The sequence below is a fragment of the Sebastes fasciatus genome, chromosome 11 (assembly GCF_043250625.1).
Source record: "Sebastes fasciatus isolate fSebFas1 chromosome 11, fSebFas1.pri, whole genome shotgun sequence".
NCBI lineage: Eukaryota > Metazoa > Chordata > Actinopteri > Perciformes > Sebastidae > Sebastes > Sebastes fasciatus.
In genome coordinates this window covers 28,350,264-28,371,414 of record NC_133805.1, presented here as the reverse complement: position 1 = coordinate 28,371,414, position 21,151 = coordinate 28,350,264, and the positions used below count along the sequence as shown (strand labels likewise).

At 37.2% G+C, this 21,151-nt stretch overlaps 1 protein-coding gene across 4 annotated transcripts in view; it reads right to left on the bottom strand.

Annotated features, from left to right (window-relative positions):
* Nucleotides 1-1,913: 1,913 nt before the first annotated feature.
* tep1 (telomerase-associated protein 1) overlaps nucleotides 1,914-21,151 on the bottom strand; it is a 42,530-nt gene continuing 23,292 nt past the window's right edge. For all 4 annotated transcript variants that reach the window (XM_074652048.1, XM_074652047.1, XM_074652049.1 and 1 more), the window contains exons 35-56: nucleotides 19,819-19,939; nucleotides 18,783-18,907; nucleotides 18,569-18,668; nucleotides 17,492-17,647; nucleotides 16,170-16,382; nucleotides 15,439-15,495; nucleotides 15,115-15,250; nucleotides 13,618-13,878; nucleotides 13,335-13,486; nucleotides 11,671-11,778; nucleotides 10,888-10,992; nucleotides 10,341-10,470; nucleotides 10,150-10,235; nucleotides 9,770-9,905; nucleotides 7,891-8,021; nucleotides 7,674-7,795; nucleotides 5,830-5,973; nucleotides 5,130-5,229; nucleotides 4,749-4,860; nucleotides 4,526-4,608; nucleotides 3,605-3,709; nucleotides 1,914-2,457 (exon numbers count right to left, since the gene is read on the bottom strand). In XM_074652048.1, coding sequence (XP_074508149.1) covers nucleotides 2,338-2,457; nucleotides 3,605-3,709; nucleotides 4,526-4,608; nucleotides 4,749-4,860; nucleotides 5,130-5,229; nucleotides 5,830-5,973; nucleotides 7,674-7,795; nucleotides 7,891-8,021; nucleotides 9,770-9,905; nucleotides 10,150-10,235; nucleotides 10,341-10,470; nucleotides 10,888-10,992; nucleotides 11,671-11,778; nucleotides 13,335-13,486; nucleotides 13,618-13,878; nucleotides 15,115-15,250; nucleotides 15,439-15,495; nucleotides 16,170-16,382; nucleotides 17,492-17,647; nucleotides 18,569-18,668; nucleotides 18,783-18,907; nucleotides 19,819-19,939 — 2,803 coding nt within the window. In that variant the 3' untranslated portion in view covers nucleotides 1,914-2,337. The remainder of the gene's footprint in view (nucleotides 2,458-3,604; nucleotides 3,710-4,525; nucleotides 4,609-4,748; nucleotides 4,861-5,129; nucleotides 5,230-5,829; nucleotides 5,974-7,673; nucleotides 7,796-7,890; nucleotides 8,022-9,769; nucleotides 9,906-10,149; nucleotides 10,236-10,340; nucleotides 10,471-10,887; nucleotides 10,993-11,670; nucleotides 11,779-13,334; nucleotides 13,487-13,617; nucleotides 13,879-15,114; nucleotides 15,251-15,438; nucleotides 15,496-16,169; nucleotides 16,383-17,491; nucleotides 17,648-18,568; nucleotides 18,669-18,782; nucleotides 18,908-19,818; nucleotides 19,940-21,151) is intronic.

Genomic DNA, 21,151 nt, shown 5'->3' with positions numbered 1-21,151 from the left:
AGTGCCCGTGGCGCGGAGAAGATCATCCTATCAATCTGCATTGAATTAATTAAAGAAAGAGAAAAAAAATAACAGCTCTCGGACGGAAGTCGGCTCTTATCGTTCACTTGAAAGAGTCGGCTCAAAGAGCTGGCTCGTTCGTTACCGACACATCACTACTACAGAGAAAAACCTACTCTGTTACAAGTAAAAGTATTTAGGCAAAATGGCCTATTTCAGAATCATGTAGGCTATTTTATATCACTGGATTATAATAGATGAGGCATTAATATGTACATCTCTTTAATGTTGCAGCTGGTAAAGGTGGAGCTAATTGTAATTACTATATATACTGCTGGGTAGCTTGATCCATAATGATGTATCATCATTAGTTGAGTTAGTTGATATTTTGTGTCAGTCTGAATTCCACTGTCTACCAGTAGTGGAGGAAGTACTCAGAGCCTTTACCAGTAAAAGTGGCGATACAACAGTAACACATCTAACTCAAGTAAAAGTACATAAGTATAGCATCAAAATATACTTAAAGTACTCATTATGTAGAATGGGTAATTTCAGAATGATGTATATTATATTACTGGATTATAAATAGTGTTGCATTAATATAAGCATCACTAATGTTGCAGCTGCCTAAGTGGAGCTGATTTCAACTACTTTACAGTCTGCCTTATAGCTTAATCCGTAAAAACACGTCAGCTTTTATTAGTTGATTTACATTTTGTATTAATAATCTGAATCTGCAAAGTAACTAGTAACGGACATTAAATAAATGTAGTGAAGTAAAGTACAATATTGGCTTCCAAATTGTAGTGGAGTAGAAGTATAGAGTATTATGAAATAGAAATACTCTAGTACAGTACAAGTATCTCTTAATTGTACTTCAGTAAATGCACTTACTGGTAATTATTCCACCGCCGGAAAAAAAATGACAAAATAAAGCATACTCAAATCAGAGTATGATGTTTATTCTCCCACAATAAAATGCACAAAGGAAATAAATGGAGGAGTTACTTACAGCTGGAACAATTTTAGATTAATTATGGGAGGTGGTTAAACTGAAAAAATCTTGGAAAACAAAATGATAAGCATTAAATCTTAGAGAAACGTTTATTTGGCAGTAGGTTTCCAAATTTGCATTTTGATTTGTCCCCAACGTCACACATATTGTATAATTTCTTGTTAGTAGGCTAGAAAATGTTAAAGTATTTTGATATTTTTGTACATCTCCTACCTTAACAGTCAGTATACTATGACGATTATGTATTAAATATTGTATAGAATTAGTATGTATGGATTTGGGACACAGCTAATGTTCTGGCATAATGGCCAAAGTCAAACTGCTGTATAAGTCTCATTATGCTGTTTTAATGTTATAATATTAAAGTCCATCTTATTAACATAGCCTATTGAAATATAACGCAACATTATTATGTGATTATTAACTGTCCCATTAAGGTTCACATTTCTATTCATTTCATGGTGAAAACATTCAAATTCAGTGTGCAGCAGTAGATATAGTTTTATTGCACTAAATATGACCCATTGTCAACAGAACAGAAGCAATTCAGTGCAGATAAGAGCTGTAAAAGCACTTAGCTGATAAGCTGTGTTTACATGTCTGCCATCGATGTCTCACAGCTAGACAGAGTCTCTGTTTACATAAAACACATGTCAAATAGCAATCAAAGCAAATCTCTCCTGCTTTTGGTTTAATTACCTTTAAATGCATTCATTCACAGAAAATCTGACAATAACTAGAATGTCAACACCCATTTTCTTGTCCCAGGAATATAAAAGAAAAGCTACTAATTATTGACTAATTTGTTAAATGTAAAGAAAGTATAACATACAATATTTTTTGTTTAAATCCACATTCTTTTTTTCATTTAGTCCTTTTAAAAAACAAACCAAACAACATTTCAAAGTGCAGATTTGAACATTTAATTTATTGTCAAAAAAAAGATAATTGTTTCATATCCCACATTCCTATTTTCATTCTGTTACAACTTTCAAATAAAATAAGGCCATTGATTAATTCAGCTCACACAAAACTATAACTGATAATATTTTCTTCTATCTTATAAAGTAAAGGCACATGTAAAGTAAACATATCTTTGCAACTATTACATAGATGCTTATCCCTGTATGTGATGTAAATATTTCACCTTCATTTGTTTTTTAAATATACTATTCGCCTTCATTGAAGCAAAGAGGAAGCAACACATTCCTAGCAATCTTTGGTTAATTGTGGTGTTTAAGCATTTTTCCTAAATGCTGAATTTAGTGCATAATAGATAAATGGATAGATAGATAGATAACCTTTATTTAATATCTTGAGGATTATTCTTTCCAGGAGAGGAAGTAGATCTTTCCCTGTCCGTCACCACAAACCAGTTCAGTGGGCTTTTCAGGGTTCACCTCCAAATGCAGAACAGGACCTCCACACACAAACATGCCCACCTGGAGGAAGAGAGAGGGAGAGGGTAGAAGGTAAATAGTTATTTGAAGACCATTTTAAATAATACAAAAGTAGGGTGAAGGAACAACTTAGTCAGTAAGCTGCATAAGAAGAGTACAGAACTTTCAGAGTACGCTAATTTGCTTTTTCTTTGCCAAGAGTTTGATGAGAAGACTGATCCCCCTCTCATATCTGTCTGTTAAATATGAAGCTGGAGCCAGCTGGTTAGCTTAGCTTAGCATAAAGACTGCAAGCAGGGGGAAACTATGGAGGACAGAACCTGCCAAAATCAAAAATAAATGAATAAATAAATGCCATGATAAATGAATACATATGTCATTAAATGTAGCAAAGATAATATCAAAAAAAGATGTAGTCATTAATTAATTGATAAAATGTGACATAAATTGATATTTCTGCTTTAATTTGCTTCTTTATTTATTTATCTTTGTACTTTTTCCCTTATTTATTTACTCTTCCGTTTAATGTTTCTGTTTCTGTTTTCTGTTTTCCCTTTTATTTATTTATTTATTAATTTTCAGATTTATTTATTTATTTTTGCATCTATTATTTATTTATTTTTGCATTTAATTTATTTTTTATTTTTAAATGTATGTATTTATTTATTTATGTACTCGTGCCTTTATTTCTTTATATATTTCTGCACAATTTTCCCTTTGCATTTCACCCCTTATTTCTTTCCCCAAACTTATTTATTTATATATTCTTTTCATTAAACCTTTGTGCCATCTGTCTGTAAAATTATTGATAACAAGACATTCAGACTTCTTATCAAATGACCACCATGTGTTTTTCAAGTTCTGTCATATTTAACTTTTTGTATATATATGTATATATATATCTTCTGGATTTCTGAGTTTCTATTATCTGGAGTACTGTGATCGACATCTTGTGTTGTTTTGTTTTTCCCAGCTATTCGCGGTCAAGCAGGTGATAATGATTTGAGTTGATGACTGCTTCTACCTTGCGCCCTACATTTAAATATGTTTTGTCTTGCACCTGAGCATCTTTGCCTGGATTGTGCGCACACACTTGGTACCTCTTCCCATCTTCTCATCCAACTATCCGCGAGAGAAATAATAAGCGTATTTCCCACAATGTTGTTGCTCTTTTAAGACTCTGACGTACCTGTTTCTTAGTGTTTCTGTCCCACAGCTTCACTGTCCTGTCGTAGGAGGCTGAGATGATGGTGCGGTCAGTTAGTTTCAGCACACTGATCCGGTCACTGTGAGCCTGGGGATAAAACATCCACATCATCATTAAAAAAAATACAAAGTGAAGCCATGGCTTAAAGCAAAGGACAATTATTTCTGATGTTTGCTTTTATTTCCTTGCTTTTCTATTATCCATATTTTGTAAGGTTGTGGACTATTATCCAAAATTGGCTACGGCTACTCAATATTTATTTAACATTTACACCTGTAAACATTATGTTGGGGGTTCTGGATGCAAATTGTCCTCGGATAATAAATACAATTATTCTATTAGACAAAATATTTATATTCAAACCTCAATCAAGAACAAATCTGAATCTAAAAATCCCCAAAATACATTGCAAAGCCAATTTCTTTTGGAAAAAATAATTGCTACAAACCACCAAAATGTAGAACAACACAACATGAAAAAAATGTTCTCTACTAAAGAGTGGGACTATATATAATTATTACATACGCCCTATGCCATATGTATATTTCAGTTTCTAAATGTATCGGTATTGTCAACCTAATTATTTGAATTACTATTAATTCGATTTTTGACTCTTTTTAATTATTTATTTATTATTTTCCCTTTGTCTACGTGGTTTCCTTTTTTTTTTTTCTTTATATTGTCATGCCATCATATTGTCGTGTTTGTTATGTGTATTTTGCCTGTATTAAATAATAATAAAAAATTAGACCAAAGCTGTTGCCCTAGCAACAGAATGGCTATGAAAAGGTCTATAGTTTTGTCATTCAAGCAAATGCTGTGGGTTTTATTTTTTTATAAATATTACAAAATAAAATATACTCTAATATCTTATGTTCTGTTTCAGAGTCTCTCAGCTCTTACAGGTTTTCTGCTGCTCCACGAGGAATCCTCTGAAGGCTGGTTGAACCACATGTTGCCGTTCACGTCTCCACACACGACAAATTCTGAAAGAACATACAACACGTTGGATAATCACATAATGAACAAACGCACAAGAAGCTGGCATGTGCAGGAGTAGACGTATGCTTGAAGTAAGAGTAGTAACAGTAGCATCTGCGGCGGAAAACAGTACAGATGTTAGTACCTTTGTCCACAGTTCCAGCTGTTATCATGGCCCCCTTCTTCTCCTCTTCGGTGGTCTCTAGGTTCATTGAGCTGAAAGCTGAATTGAAACTGTTTTTGGGGCCCATGGCAAACTGAGGAAAGAGAGGACAGAGGCATCAATCAACATTTACTATAAATAAAGTATGTGGCACACTAGACCTGAGGTTTGACCTCATTTGTAATTGAAATGTAGGAGCTGCTTAGACAGACAAAAAGGAAGTGCTCTTTGCCAGGTGATATCAATTAACTGACAATAATATATTTTCTTTTCACTAATAAATGTGAGAGCTACAACAAACACGTTTATGGTGTTCCTACAACATTATTAATATTATTTAAAGAAAAGTTGGGCAAAACTCACAACAAAGCCTATTCTGACTTCTCCGCTTTCTTCGCCCACCAGCCACATGCTCTTCTCGTCGTTACGGATCATGCTCAAAATTCGGACACTTCGGCTCCAGCTGCAATAAAAGCCAAATAACCAAAGAGCTTTTTTAAGCTTGGTTTAATAATTTGGGGCTTCTAAAATAAAACCCCTCAGTGTATAAGAAACAACCCAATAGCACCATATGTAGAACTGAGCTAAACTGTGTGTCAATAGAAGCTGCAGAGATTAAAACTTAAATATTACATTTAAAAACAAATTACTGTATTTAGCTGTGGTCTGCATTCTGACCCAGGATATGACTAATATTTACCACTTTCAGCTACCTGCAGCGATCATTAAGGGTTAATCTTGTCAAAAATGACAAATATCAGCAGGCAAATTTGATAGAAAATACTTCAACAAATACATCATCAGTAATATTTTTTTGACTTTCTGATCACCTCCACCATGAATGGGATTGCCTTGATTGACATTTCCTCTGTCTTAATTCAACAAGCAAAAAAAAAAAAAAAATTCACATAATAATGATGAAAACTTTCAGGAAGAATTGAGTTTTCTCCAAACTTCAAAAAACTGATAATCAGCCAATGGACAATGATTCTTTTAAAGTACCCTGAAAAACCTGGACAAAGATTTTGGTAAATACCGTACAGTACAGTATGTAGTGTGTTACCTAGTGATTGTGTGGTTCCAATCGTTTTCCTGATCTATTGTGACGTCAGATATTACTCCATAGTCTGACACACTCATCAGGACGGAGAAGTAGTTGAGGTGGACCACTGGGTCTTTCTTTTTGTACGTGGTTACCTTCACCAGGCTGGGAGCAACAGAAACACATGGACAGAGCAGGACTGGTTAGTGTGTAGAATCAACACCTCACACCGTATTTGGTTAATTTCCAGTCTCCATGGAACTACCTAACTAACCCTCTACCCCAAAATGTGTTTTGCTTATTGTCACTTGAATGTTTGAGCTTCACTGTGCAGGAAGATGTAATTGCAGAGTTTGTCTTAAAACTAGAGCTGTCAAAGTTAACGCGATAATAACGCGTTAACGCAGATTCATTTTAACGCCACTAATTTCTGAGTGAAGATAAGAGTGAAGATACTGGCAATATTTGTCATTGTTTTGTGTTGTTAACTGATTTCCAATAATAAATATATACATAGATTTGCATCAAGCAGTATATTTGCCCACTCCCATGTTGATAAGAGTATTAAATACTTCGCAAATCTCCCTTTAAGGTACATTTAGAACAGATAAAAAATGTGTGATTAAGTTGAAATTAATCCTGATTAACTATAAACAATCATGCAATTTATCGCGATTAAATATTTGAATCGATTGACAGCCCTACTTAAAACATGTCTGGAGGGAATCCTCAAAATTGTCCCAGTGAGAGTGACAGGAAATCAACATGCACAATACCAGGATGATGAAATCAAAGCAGCTAAATGGATTTGAGCCATCATTATTGTCATTCTTTACACCTGTGCTTTTCCTACTGTGACATGTCAAAATGTCTTCCGTGAAAAAGGCCTAATGCTAGTTTCAGACTGACACAGTTGTCATTTTCATGCCCAGCAGCCATGTTACCACGTTGCCACGTTGCCACGTTGACCATCTGTGCGCCCATGAGCGTGTTGATCTTAAAATAAGGTGTGGTCAGGTGCTTTGTTGGTGCATTGCTATCTTGATGCCTTTAGACCAACAAAAATCTGCTCTTTAAAGGGCGTATTATTTAAATGGTAAGATGCAACTACATAGGCGGGTTCACAACAGAAATTTTGAGCGTCAAACACTTCATTCCCTGCATTCTGGTGAACTTTTATGGACAAATTTATGGTGCAAATCTTTCTATTTAGTTGCAGGCACATTTGGTATTTAAAGGGAATGGGAGATGGCACTCTGATTGGTTTATCTCCTGTTACGCCCAAAACACACCTATGATGAATATGCCTTCAAACAGTATCCTTCCATTTTGACATTGTAGTGATTTTATACCACTACAGAAATTGGCACACCTCAGCAATCGGATTATAGGCAGTGTAGTATTACAGGAAAACATGCTGCTAATGTGGCTTCCCATCTGTATCAGCAGTAATCACTATACTGAGAGGTAATGTATCGATTTTGACACATTAATCAGATAATGTGTAATTCTCAAAGCACTGTTTATCATAAGTATCACTGTTAAATATAAGGTATGAAAAGAATGCTTTCTCATGTACATCTTTCTTACTTTTTGTTCACATTTAGTACAGAGAGAAAGAGTGGTTACTTTCGGTTTGTATTTGCATTTTCTCCTCATCACATTCATTTGTTACCAAATAAATGCTGGCATCAATAAATGTGTATTTATTCTGTTGCTCTCTTGTTGTTTCCACAGTTCTTTATTAAAAATGATAATTAGTTCATAACTTCTGACTAAATAAAGGTTTAAAAAATAAGATTTTAAAAAGTAGTGTAGGTCCAGTATTGGTATGTTAGTAGTGTGACTGTTTTGCAGTTATTTACCTTGCAGAGCTGTGTTGTTGATTCCACACCAGCTTCCACACATCAATAGCGAGCTTTGTGGAGCTGACAGCAAACTGGCCATCAGGCATGGAGCAGATCGCTAGGACGCTGCCGTCTGAAACCTGACGCAAACAAACAGACACGCCGTGTGATTAACACAAACACAAAAACACACGTGTGTCCAGTATAGATTCTTTTTTCTTGTGCATGTTTTCACCTGCTTCTGGCCGACCACAGCGTGGTGCTGCCATACTTCCAGCAAACCGGATTCATAACCAGCAAGAAGCAAATCGTCTCTCTGGGACAAGCACAGAGCTGTGACTGGTCCTGTCAGACTGGGGGAAAACTCTGAAAAGACAGAACACAGAGGTGAACTGGGACAGTTTTCAAAATAAAAGGTCACACACCATATATTAGATAGAGTACATCACATTGCAACCATGATCACACCTCCTTCACTGAGCAGCATCAGGTGACTCTTACTAGTGATATATACAGAAGACGGTGGTTTCAAATGATGTGTGTGACCTGGGACATTTGACTTGATTATTGGATGATATAGGGTGTGAATAAACTTTGAAAGAAAATAAAAGAGAGACACTGAAGCAATCGCCATAATGTACACAGAGAAGGCAGGTTTCTCTCAATAAGTGTGATCTAAATATTTTATTCCTAAAAATGGATGAGTGATTATGATGATCAAGATCTCAATAATGAACAAAATATTTTGATTATTATTTGAGCTGTAATGATGCAGTTCTACCACATTTAATATCTCATTTAGAAACAAAGCTTTACAAAATACATAATGTAAAGGCAAAATATTTGCAATAAATGCATGTACTTAAAGGGACAGTGTGTAGGATTTGGAGCCATCTAGTGGTGCGGTTTCAGATTGCAACCAACTGAGTACCCCTCAGCTCACTCCTCCCTTTCCAAGAGTGCAAAACCGCGGTAACGCCGTTCACCTCGCTCAGAGGCCATCCTTACTATAATAACACTACTTTAGGAGCAACGAAAGTCAGACGGCGGCTGGCGGTACCACGGTTTTGCACTCCGCGGCTCACATTACCACAGATTCACAAGCGTGTCGGAGAACTACGGTGACCTTCAAGTAACGTAAAAAGACGAAAGGCTCTCTCTAGAGTCAGTGTACTGTAGAAACATGGCGGACTCCGTGAAGAGGACCTGCTCCCTATGTAGATATGAAGTGCTCATTCTAAGCTAATGAAAACACAACGATTCTTAGTTTCAGGTGATTATTCACTAATGAAAACATAGTTATTAATATTATATTCCATTTCTGCAAATAGATCCCCCGAAATGTTACATACTGTTCCTTTAAACTACACTGTAAATACAATTTTTAGTATAACCAGGGATGTAATTTCCACTGGGGCTTATTCACTTTTCATTCACTTTTTTCCCCTCACTTTTATTGTTTCAGGTTGATTTTCTTGCTAAAGCCTCTTTAAACAAACAGTCCTTTTATCGTCCAGCCACCAGATGAGAGAAGAACACAATGAGCAGCAGCGAGGGCTTTACAGACTTAAGCCTCTCAAGCAACATACTTGCTGCCCTACTTTGTTAATGAAGGTTGTTGGGGCTGAATGCAGCCTGAAAAGAATACTTGAAGACACCGCTGAAAAGAAATATGTATTTTCATAGTGAAATTCGCCCAAAAAGACACTGGAATTAGTCAAAGGCAAGACACTAAGACAGTAAGGCACAGAGCTCTTTGTAAGAAATATGCATATACAACATTATCAGTTGTATATGCAGAAAGTATAATTTCTATATTAGGTAAACTAATAATAATTTGAAGCTGGCTTGATGCATTAACAAAACAGATTTCATTTAATTTTGTTTTATATATATATATATATATATATATATATATATATATATATATATCAACATATATATATCTATATATATATCAACATATATATCAACATATATACATACATCAACATATATATATATACATAAACATATATATATATATATATATATATAGCGATGTCTTTCATGAATGCACATTAACTATTTTCTTTCTCAATGTTATTATATAAAGACAGAATATAAAGTTTTACCTGTTCCCCACGTCCAGCCTCGCAATGAGCAGTCTTCAGAAACAGTGAAGAAATATGCGCCTCCTTGTTCGGGTGCGCCACGTATCACGCCACGTATCGCACCGCTGTGACCCTGGAAGGTGGCGAAGTGCTCCACCTGTACGTAAAGATACAAAATGTGAGAGAGGAGACATACAACAGAGAAATAAGAGACAGTGTCCACTCTTTTATTTTATTTTATTTTATTATGGATCCTAAGGAGGTCATTTTTGCTCTGCATCTAGTCCACATCAAAGAAAATGTGTGAAAAAAAACTAAAAAATATAGAAAAAGACAAACATGTTGGATATTATTATGAAAAACCCTCTAAAACTTTCCAAATTTTATGTTGACTGACAGACCTGTAGTGGTTTCCAGAGCTGCACTATGCCATCATCTGACGCAGTGAAAACAGCCATTTCTTCTGGGTTGACTTCTTTGTTCTTGTCTTAAAAACAAAGCAGGAATTAAAAAAATAACTATTAAAATAAAAACAAGCGTCCTTCGAGAAAAAATGAATGTATGTGCGCACTCATTTTCTCAGGATGTTTACCTGTATTTGGCAGGAGAGAGCAGTGGTGTATACGTTCCTCGTGTGCATCAATGTGGCAGATCTCCATGTTTGTTTCCCAGTTCCAAACATGAAGCTCTCCCTCTGCACAGCCGGCCATCACATACCGTCCCTGCACACAGAAACACAGTCAACACAGAAATCCACTAATGAGGCTGAGGGTTTACTACAGGCAAGTCTCAAAAGAGAAAACAAAGACAGACCTGCGGTTACATTTCAACACTATACATGAACTACGCAAGCTCATTTACTCCACCAACGCAATTATTTGCATTACGGTTTTTCAGGGGAGAAGGAAACAATGCAGTACCTGTGAGGGTTTCTGGACAATATTTGTCATTGTTTTGTGTTGTTAATTGATTTCCAATAATAAATATATACATACATTTGCATAAAGCAGCATATTTGCCCACTCCCATGTTGATAAGAGTATTAAATACTTAACAAATCTCCCTTAAAATGGACATTTTGAACAGATTAACTGTAATTAAATATTTTAATCAATTGACAGCCATAATAATTTGCTCACCAGACAGCAGACAGATGTAAGAGGACTCCTCCAGGAGATTTCTTTGAGACTTTGGCCTGCCTGCAGATCCCATAAACAAAGCCTCCCGTCGTTTGAAGAGCTAATCTGAAACAGAAGACAAGTTTACATAAACACAATAGTGCTGTGAATAACACAGTGTACTGTAGTAATATGACTCTCTCAGGTAACAGCTCTATTCAGGGGCAGACCTGTAACTCAGGTTAGTTACATTTCTTTAAAAAGGCACAGTGTGTAGGATTTGGTGGCATCTAATGGTGTGGTTGCAGATTGCAACCAACTGAGTAACCCTCCGCTCACTCCTCCCTTTCCAAGACTGCGGTAACGTGAGTGCAAAACCGTGGTAACGCCGTTTGCCTCAATCAGAGGCCATTCTTGCCATAATAACACTACTTTAGGAACAACAGAAGTCAGACGGCGGCTGGCGGTACCACGGTTTTGCACTCTACCGCAGTTTCACAAGCATATGGGAGAACTACGGTGGCCTTCAGGAACCGTAAAAACATGAAAGGCTGCCTCTAGAGCCAGTGTTTTTGTTACTGGCTACTGTAGAAACATGGAGGAGAAACATGGCGGACTCTGTGAAGAGGACCAACTCCCTATGTAGATATGAAGGGCTCATTCTAAGCTAACGAAAACACAACAATTCTTAGTTTCAGGTGATTATACACTAATGAAAACATAGTTATTAATATTATATTCCATTTCTGCTAATAGATCTTCTGAAATGCTACAGACTGTTCCTTTAATGTAATGAAGATTTACCACACAGTCTGGAGTCCAAACACAGCCGGTGATCCAGTCTTTGTGTGAGTGAGGGAGCGACTTAGAGAGAGCAGCAGGAGACGAACTCACATCCCACACCATCAGGGCCTGAAACAAAGACACCTGTCAGTACTGCGTTATACTGAAACATGTGTCTGTACGCATTTATATCAGTGACGGTAGGACAAATAACAGAAACACCTCTCTCTATAATGCGATACAGTTCAACAGTTCAACAAACTACATCCTTCAAACTGACCATAAAGTTGAATCAACACCTCTATTTTATTGCCAACGATGGCTTAATACACTCAATGATACTAAAGGGAGAGCTACCATGGAAGACATCTCTAAAGGCTGAAAAATTTGATATAGTCTCACAGTATATTGTGTCAAGTGGTTAAATGAGACTACACCGGTTGTCGGGGACATTAAACGTCATCACGCTGAACACGTAAACTCGTCTACTCACTAGTCTGCCTTCACAGCCTCGTTGTGTTTCTACTCCTATCGACGCTTTTTTGGTCGTCTTTGAAACATGATGTGAGAGTGGCATTGACACAGCCATGACCACTAGCTAGATCACGTCACTCTAAGAGGAAAGGCTTTTGTAGAAGAGGTTTAGCGCATGAAAATCAAATTACAAGTCGGAAGCTTAGTGGAGGTGACGCTGAAGTCATGCGTCCGTGGTGTAGTTCCGTCTATAGCCTAACGTTTGCTTTTCACTACTGGTGATTGCATTCACACTTCAAAAATCATAGAAGTGGTGTTCATTTGTGGAGACTATACGGAACAAAACGTGTAAATATCATACATTTTTGTTTGCCACAGAGCTTATTTTCTGCAATAATCCCAAATCCAATGGAAAAATCCCATTGTCTTCTTGTCGAGGGAACCAGTGCAGTTCTAACTTCCATGTTGGCCTACAACAATACGTCATCCTGGCACAAAAATAGCTACAAATCTGCTAAAGTCCACGTAGCAACACATTTTCAGTATTAATACAGTCAGTGTTTGTATCAAAACTGTCATAATACTATGGCCCAAACACATTGTACCCATACTTGCCAACCTTGAGACCTAAAAAATAGGGAGGATTTCAAAACCAAAAGTGGGGGTCTGGGGGTCCTCCCCACTGTGTCAGAGACTTTGTTTCCTGCAATCTGGTGACTTTTAAAGAATGAAAATAACAAAATACTAAATACACTGCAACAGCATTTTTTGTTAAATAGGCCTACTTTTAATTTTACTTTTAATTCTCAGGATTTAAACTGAATAATTCACCCCTGTGGCAACAACGGCACTACTGCACTCTGAAACCCGTTATTTCCAATGGCTTGCACCACACCATGCTGGCTTTGCTGTGATGTGCGGCGAGCACAGCACAAACTGCGCTGCGGCGTCGCGAGCAGCTCTCCTCTGTTGGGAAAAGACATTTGGTGTAGCTCTATTGCCATCCGGCTGGAAACCGTAGGGCTTATACATGCTGTACAGCGCCAGAAACATGTTGAGATGATGAAAAGGAAAAAAAAAAAGGTGTGAAAAAATTGCCATAAATCAGTAGAAATGCGGGAGAATTGTGACGTCGGGAGGAAACCGGGAAAGGGTAATGAAAAACGGGAGTCTCCAGGGAAAATCGGGAGGGTTGGCAAGTTTGATTGTACCTGATCTTTTCCACCGGACAGCAGCTGTCCACCATCAGGGCTGAACGCCAGACAGGTGACACCTCCACTGTGGCCCCTCAGATACTCATGAGGATCAATACACGGTTCGAGGGCCAGTTCGCTCAACAACCACAGACAAATGGAGGAGTCATCTAATTCAAAGGGAAATACAGAAGGGAAAATAATAAAACAGTCATTAGTAGAGAGAGTGATGTTTTAAGAAACATGTTATACATTATAACATTAAAGGACATTGCTGTAAAACACTAGGTCATGTTTTTACCTGAAGCCGTCGCCAGGTACGTGGAGTTTTGTGCTAATGCCAGGACGACGCCTGATTGCCCAGAAAACATTCCCCACATTGTCAAGCCTCCCAGCAGTCCCTTCTCTTCTTCTTTTCTCTTCCAGACTCTCACACGTTTGTCACTTCCTGCAGACAGCAGCAGCTCAGGTTCCGTCTGCTCTGCGTCCAAGACGACCCACAGCAGGCTCAGTATGGACACATCAAGGCCCTCATGGCCCTCGGAGTCCCAGATCTTCTCACCTGCCATTAAAATAAAAACCGTTACGGTCTGTTTGTTTACCAGATCTTTTGGGGGATTTTTTAGTAAGGATATTATTTTCATTTTGTGCAATATTTATACAGAAATAGATGAGGTGACTTGAATTAAAGGTCAGTTGGGTTCAAGATTCAAGTGCAAGCTCTTGCACCAGTCACTACAATACAGCATATAGCAGGTTATTGATTTACTGTATGTCCATCTCCATGTGTATGTTAATTGTCATCAATATTTTATGCTTTGTTACTATCGTAGCAGTTTTATATCCTCGATATATTGCCTGTGTTACTAGTGTTGTTTTTAGGAGCATCACTCATGGCTGGCTTTTTATTCATGACTTGACAATATATTGTTTTTTGATGTAGTGGCAGACTCGTTCGTTCGTTCAGTTCGGTTCATTCGCTTGGTTCTTTCGATCTGTTCATCCGTCCGTCCGTCAAAAATTGGGTGTCACAAGGTCCGTTTGTTTGTTCGTCTGTCTGTCCGTCTCCTTGTTTTTTGGGGGAAACCTTGTAAAATCCAATTTTGACAAACTATAATTTCCTATTTGGGTGGTTGGTGAGTAAGTAAATAAATAAATAATTAAGTAAGTAAGTAAGTAAGTAAATATAAAATGCCTTTCCAGAACAGATTTCTTAAAGTACTTCACAATAAAAGACACAAGCAAGACACGATATGAGAGTAAGAAATAAAAGTAATACAATTTAAAAAAAAGGAGGAAAGCTACAAAAACTCAAAAACATGACAGTTCAGCCTAAACCTACCTCAGGACCTCAGGTTAGCTAGCTCTATTACCAATTTGTCCTCTTTTGGCATATGTATTGATTTAGTACGACTGGTTACAGGTTTTAGTTTTCTCATTATTTGGTCTTTACGTTTTGTTCTTTTATTGTTGTTTTTATTTTGTCTGTATTTCTTTGTATCTGTGCAAGCACTTTGTAGCTATGTTTAGAAAGGTGCTATACAAATAAAGATTATTATTATTAAATCAAGGTTGCTTTTTTCAGTCGGTTAAGTTTTTGTCCTGGTGAAATATTGTATGTTGCAGAATAATTATCTGACTGTAGCTATATAGACAAAAACTAGTTTGTAGGGTTGTATGATAGGAGTTGAGAATGTGAAGCCATCTTCATATCCGTATTTGTTCTGTCAGATTGACAGATTCATTCAATCTAGTAAAACGCTTTTTTTCTTTTTACATTCCTGGCACATAAACACACCTGAGTCAAGACTGAAGAGTTTGATGCCGTCACCGTGGTAACCCACAGCAGCATAGTCTCCATTAACAGCCACACACAGAGCAGCAGGCGCAGGCGTCTCAGACCTCTGTTTCTTCAGAGGAGGCTCCTGTTCGCTCTAAAACACCAAATGAGAGTATCGATGTGGAGAGAGAATTGTGCGCTATATGTAAAAAAACAACAGTGACACTAAAAAACGTCCTTTTTTCACAAAATGGCAGCTATCGCTTTTTCAATCATCACTGTTCATACACAGACTGTGGCATGAAGTTAAACACTTGTACACAAGATAAATAAGGACCTTACTTCATCGTTTCTAAAAGCGGTGACCGAACGGCCGAGTCCTCCTGACCAGAGCTGGAGCTATTTTACAGAAAGACAAGAAGACATAGAGAAAAAAGAGGCTATTCATTTCAAAATAAGAGATACGGTGCACTTAAGAGGGAACAGGTGCAGGGGCACTTGTCCTGCATTGATCTTCAGTTGGAAGATTGTTGTTTTCCCAAAGCAAATTCATAAAAAAAGACAGCATTCTAAAAGAGCAAATTAATCTTCTGATGTCTTAGTACATTTATTGAAAATGAAATTCACAAAAATGTATGACAAAGCAGCTGATATGTTTTGATCTGAGCCTCGATGCTAAGGTAAATTAGTCTTTTTTCTGAATGGTTGCGTCCGAAATTCCACACTAACACGCTAATAAGTACGCTAAAACAGTATGTGAGATTTTTTAGTATGTCCGAAACTGTAGTATGAAACCAATAGTACACATATTGCATACTATTTCTGGTGAAATATTACAGTATGTAACGCTGGACACTACGGCGGCATAAACATCCCACAAAGCAATGTGGTAGTGACAACAACGTTCATAACAGATACTGACGGACAGCTCGATTCTCACAAACCGTGGTTTTGGTCACATGAGGTTGGCACGGGTTACCATGGTTACATGTCTTCAACTGGCAACGAGGCTCTCAGGAAGTGATGACGTAAATTATGTCTCAGTGCGTCCGAAAAGATACTGTATGCCTCACCATGTGATCAGAGCCGGCGCTCAGCAGCAGGCCCCCGTCCTGCAGGAAGGTGAGGACCTCCGTGGCTCCGCTGTGAGCCTGGAAACATCCCACACAGGTGGAGGTGGGCACCGACCACACCCTGACCTCTCCACACACTGAGCCGGAGCAGAGCATGGAGGAGGAGGAAGAGAAGGAGAGGCTGCGCACTGAGCGCTTGTGACCGGACAGGGACTGAGGGAACAGACAGAAGAGAAATAGTGCATCACTTTTAAGAAATAGCAAAATACCATAAAATAGCCGTCTACTTCTGGTTGAATAATACACGTTAGCCATGCACATACTACCTTAATAACACACTGAGATTAGTAGATTAAACAATCAAGTATAATTTCAATTTTTAAAAATTCACTTTAAAAGAGTACTCCATCGATTTAGCGTCACACATTAGAGCTGCAACAATTAATCAATTAGTTTTCAACAATTAAATTAATCAACAACTGTTTTGATAATTGATTAATCGGTTTAAGTAATTTTTAAAAAAAGAAAAGTCTAAATTCTCTGATTCCAGCTTCTTAAGTGTGAATATTTTCTGGTTTCTTTACTCCTTTATGACAGTAAACTGAATATCTTTGAGTTGTGGACAAAACAAGACATTTGAGGACGTCATCTTCGACATTTTTCACCATTTTCTAGACCAAACAACTAATTGATTCTGAACTAATCGAGAAAATAATGAACAGTTTATTCCGCAATGAAAATAATCGTTAGTTGCCGCCCTAACACACACTAACATTGTCGGACAGACGAAAAAAGGTTCAAATTGATGCAGCAGGACCAGAGATATCCTTTTTATCCAACGCATTCTTCTTCCTTGTCAAAAACTGGTGCCTACATTACCCACAATGCAACTCGACCGCCGACATGTCAGTTGGAGATTTGAGTGTGTTATGCAAGTAGCAGCTATTGTAGCTTCGAGCTGCTAGCCTCAAGCAGAGATGAGGAGCTACAGAGGTCTGGTAAAGCTCACTTCTTTCTAACTCCACACAAACAAGTTTTTTTCTAATTGTTAAACTGTAGTCTTCAGCTTCACTCTGACTCAAGTGACATCAATTGAGGCAATTATCAGATTGTGCACAGTTCCCTCTGGAGCCACAAAATGCCTTATACAACCATTTTCACATATGCAGTAGTACTCCCTGTAAACAGACTTTTATGTGTGGAGTTCCCATTAAAGTGTCAATCTTATAATGTTGTTTGTTTAGTATCTTTTGTTAAAGTTTCAAAGTTATTACATTTAATTTGATGGTGAGCATTAAATTGACTTGATCTTGATAACTCACTGTTAGTGTTTTATTCTGGAGCCAGTTCCACACAATCACGTTTCCATTCCAGCAACCAGCAGCCAGCAGGTGACCCTCGGGGTCAAAGGTCACACAGTTCAAAGGGCTGGAGCTGGGCAGGGCTGCTACCTCCTTGCCTTTAGTAGACGACCAAACCTGAAAAGCAGAAAAACATTTAACGTAATTAAGGACGGATAATGTTGACTATTTAAGTGACATATACAACTCAATCATAGTTGACAGCATAATTTGATAGCAGTAAATTCTATTATAGGTATTTAGATCCCCATCAGCTGCAACAAAGTGGTTTCTATTCTTCCTGGGTCACACATTAAAACATGCAGAATAAAGAAACAAACACCAGAAAACAGGTAACTGATTTTGCAAACAACTAGGGCTGTCAATGGATTCAAATATTTAATCGCAAATTAATCGCAAATTAATTAATTAAGCAAATTTGTATCTGTTCAAAATGTACCTTAAAAGGGAGATTTGTCAAGGATCTAATACTCTTATTAACATGGGAGTGGGCAAATATGCTGCTTTATGCAAATGTATGTATATATTTATTATTGGAAATCAATTATCAGAACAAAACAATGACAAATATTGTCCAGAAACCCTCAAAGGTACTGCATTTAGCATAAACAATATGCTCAAATCATAACATGGCAAACTGCAGCCCAAGAGTTGCCCCAAACTGCATGTGATTATCATAAAGTGGGCATGTCTGTAAAGGGGAAACTCGTGGGTACCCATAGAACCCATTTTCATTCACATATCTTGAGGTCAGAGGTCAAGGGACCCTCTTTGAAAATGCCCATGCCAGTTTTTCCTTGGCAAAATTTAACATAAGTTTGGAGAGTTATTTAGCCTCCTTTGCGAGAAACTAGTATGACATGGTTGGTACCAATGGATCCTCTAGGTTTTTTCTAGTTTCATATGATGCTAGGATCTCCACTCTAGTTGCGTTAAATAATTTAGTGGCGTTAAAACAAATTTGTGTTAACTTGTTATTATCGCGTTAACTTTGACAGCCCTACAAACAACATTTAATGTGGTTTGTTTGAGACTAACTTTCAGCATGAAGTCCAGAGACACCGTTGCGAGGTGCTTTCTGTCTGCAGTGATATCACTTGCTGTTATCACATTAGTGTGGCCCTCAATGAGAGCAGTCCTGCAAGGAGAAGAAACACAAGTTCATTCAGAGATCAGTAGCTTTTGCTGTATATGAGGAAAGAACTGAATCACACAGGATTAGAGATATATTTTCCCCTCCAGCTCCCCTCACCTGCAGCCATTCCCGATGTCCCAGATCTCTATTCGTCCATCAAAGGAGGTGGTAGCAAGATGTCCATCCTTAAGAAAGACGCAGCTTGAGATGCCGTCACAGCTGCTCACCAGCGATTTCACTTCCTTTTCACAGCCAGGAGGAGAGTTCACATTAGACATTTTTCTGGCATTTTTTCTCAGAATGTGACAACTGAATAGTAATTTTTCTCAGATACACAACATGACATATTTACAATTAGCGTGTTTATATGCACGACTATTGGATTTATATTTAACACACTTAATAGATCCCACTTCTCAGCATTTTGTATTTACTAACAGTATATGCACTGTGGTTATAACATTATATATTGTGTCTTAATGCATATATTTGTACTTATTCTTATATTCTCATTTCTTATTCTTATTTGTATTATTACTTACCTTTCTCTACTTTGTATTGTGTTATATATTGTAGCATTGTGTACATGATTTACATGATCTATTTCTTACATTTCTTTATGTTTTATATATAACTGTAATGTCTCAATTCCCCCCCCCCGGGGATCAATAAAGTATTTACGATTCTGATTCAGATTCTGATTCAATCAATTTCTGAAGGAATCTGATTTTTTAAACATCATGTATACATGAAACCTGGTTTCCATAATCGGGGTAGAGATACACAATTTTACCAGCTACTAGATTTCAAAGTATCACTGTGACAGTAGTGTACCAGCATAAAAGGAAAGATAAGGTCAGGGAGGGGAGAAATCTGATTACTGAGATGCTGCATTAACACATGGATTTTACTACAGTGCATGTAGGCGTGTTGTCAGAGTTTCTGTGCAACCTGATTTCTTATATGCATGTTAAATGTGAACTGAATTGTGTAAACATGTGAAGTCTACAGTTGGTCAGGATTGCTACTCAATTGCCAATTAGAAGCTATGAATACAAACCAAAAATGTGCGACATGATGAGAAATTGACGCGATGAAGAACACATCGAAGGGAGGCAAAAAAGAAAATTTGTACTGGAGAATTTGCTCGTACCTGTCCGGTCTGTGTGTTGATGAAATGCAGCATTCCCTGTCCAGTGCCAACCACCATCAGCTCTCCATCCGGGCTCACAACCAAACAGGTCGGTTCAGAGGAGAAGGTCGACACCAGCTCACTGCGATGAAACACACGAGACCATCGACACATTCCTATACATCAATATTAGGGCTGTCAAAGTTAACGCGATGATAACGTGTTAACGCAAATTCGTTTTGACGCCACTAATTCCTTTAACTTATAAACACAACAGCCATTTTTATGTTGTAGCAGGCTCAGTTTTAAAGCTAGAGTGAAGATCGGTGGTAGAAGAAGTGGTATTGTATGAAACTAAAAAACCTAATGAATCCATTGGTACCAACTATGTCATACTGGCTTGATTTGAGCATATTTATTATGCTAAATGCAGTACCTGTGAGCGTTTCTGGACAATATTTGTCATTATTTTGTGTTGTTAATTGATTTCCAATAATAAATGTATACACACATTTGCATAAAGCAGCATATTTGCCCACTCCCATGTTGATAAGAGTATTAATTACTTGACAAATTTCGCTTTTAAGGTACATTTTGAACAGACAAAAAATGTGCAATTAATCGCAATTAACTATGGATTAACAGCCCTAATCTATATTGAATGAATGAAAGACTTTATTTCGAACATATAATAAATAAAAACAGATACAAAATAATAACAAACAAAACAAGAGTTATAGTGTCCGAAAAGGAGTAGGTAGAAGAAAAACGTATATTACCCTACCCCTTTCTCACTTCTCCTCTATTAACTCATATATCATAGAATGATAATATAATATAAAAACTATCTCAGATTTATTTACATCCCAAGTTGAATATATGAACAGCATCCCAAGTTTATTTACAACCCACAAATACATCCGCAGTTAAAAAGTATATAACCAACCTTTAACACAACTCTTCTTCAACCATATACCTCCCAAAAATATCTTTCTTGTATAGCTTTTTAAATTGATTTATATTTGTGCTCCCCTTCAACCCATCACCTAACCCATTCCACAAATCCACCCCACAAACTGAAATACACATACTCTTCTTTTTTGTACGAACAAAATGCTTTTTAAAATTAGATTTTCCTCTTAAATTATAACCCCCCTCCCTGTCACAAAACATTTTTTGAATATTGCCCGGAAGTGAATTATGTCTTGCTTTAAACATAATTATTGCGGTTTTAAATTTGACTAAATCCATAAATTTCAATGCATGTGACTTCAAAAACAGTGTGTTCGTGTGTTCCCTATATCCCACATTATTTACTATCCTGATTGCTCTCTTCTGTAGTATGCATAATGGT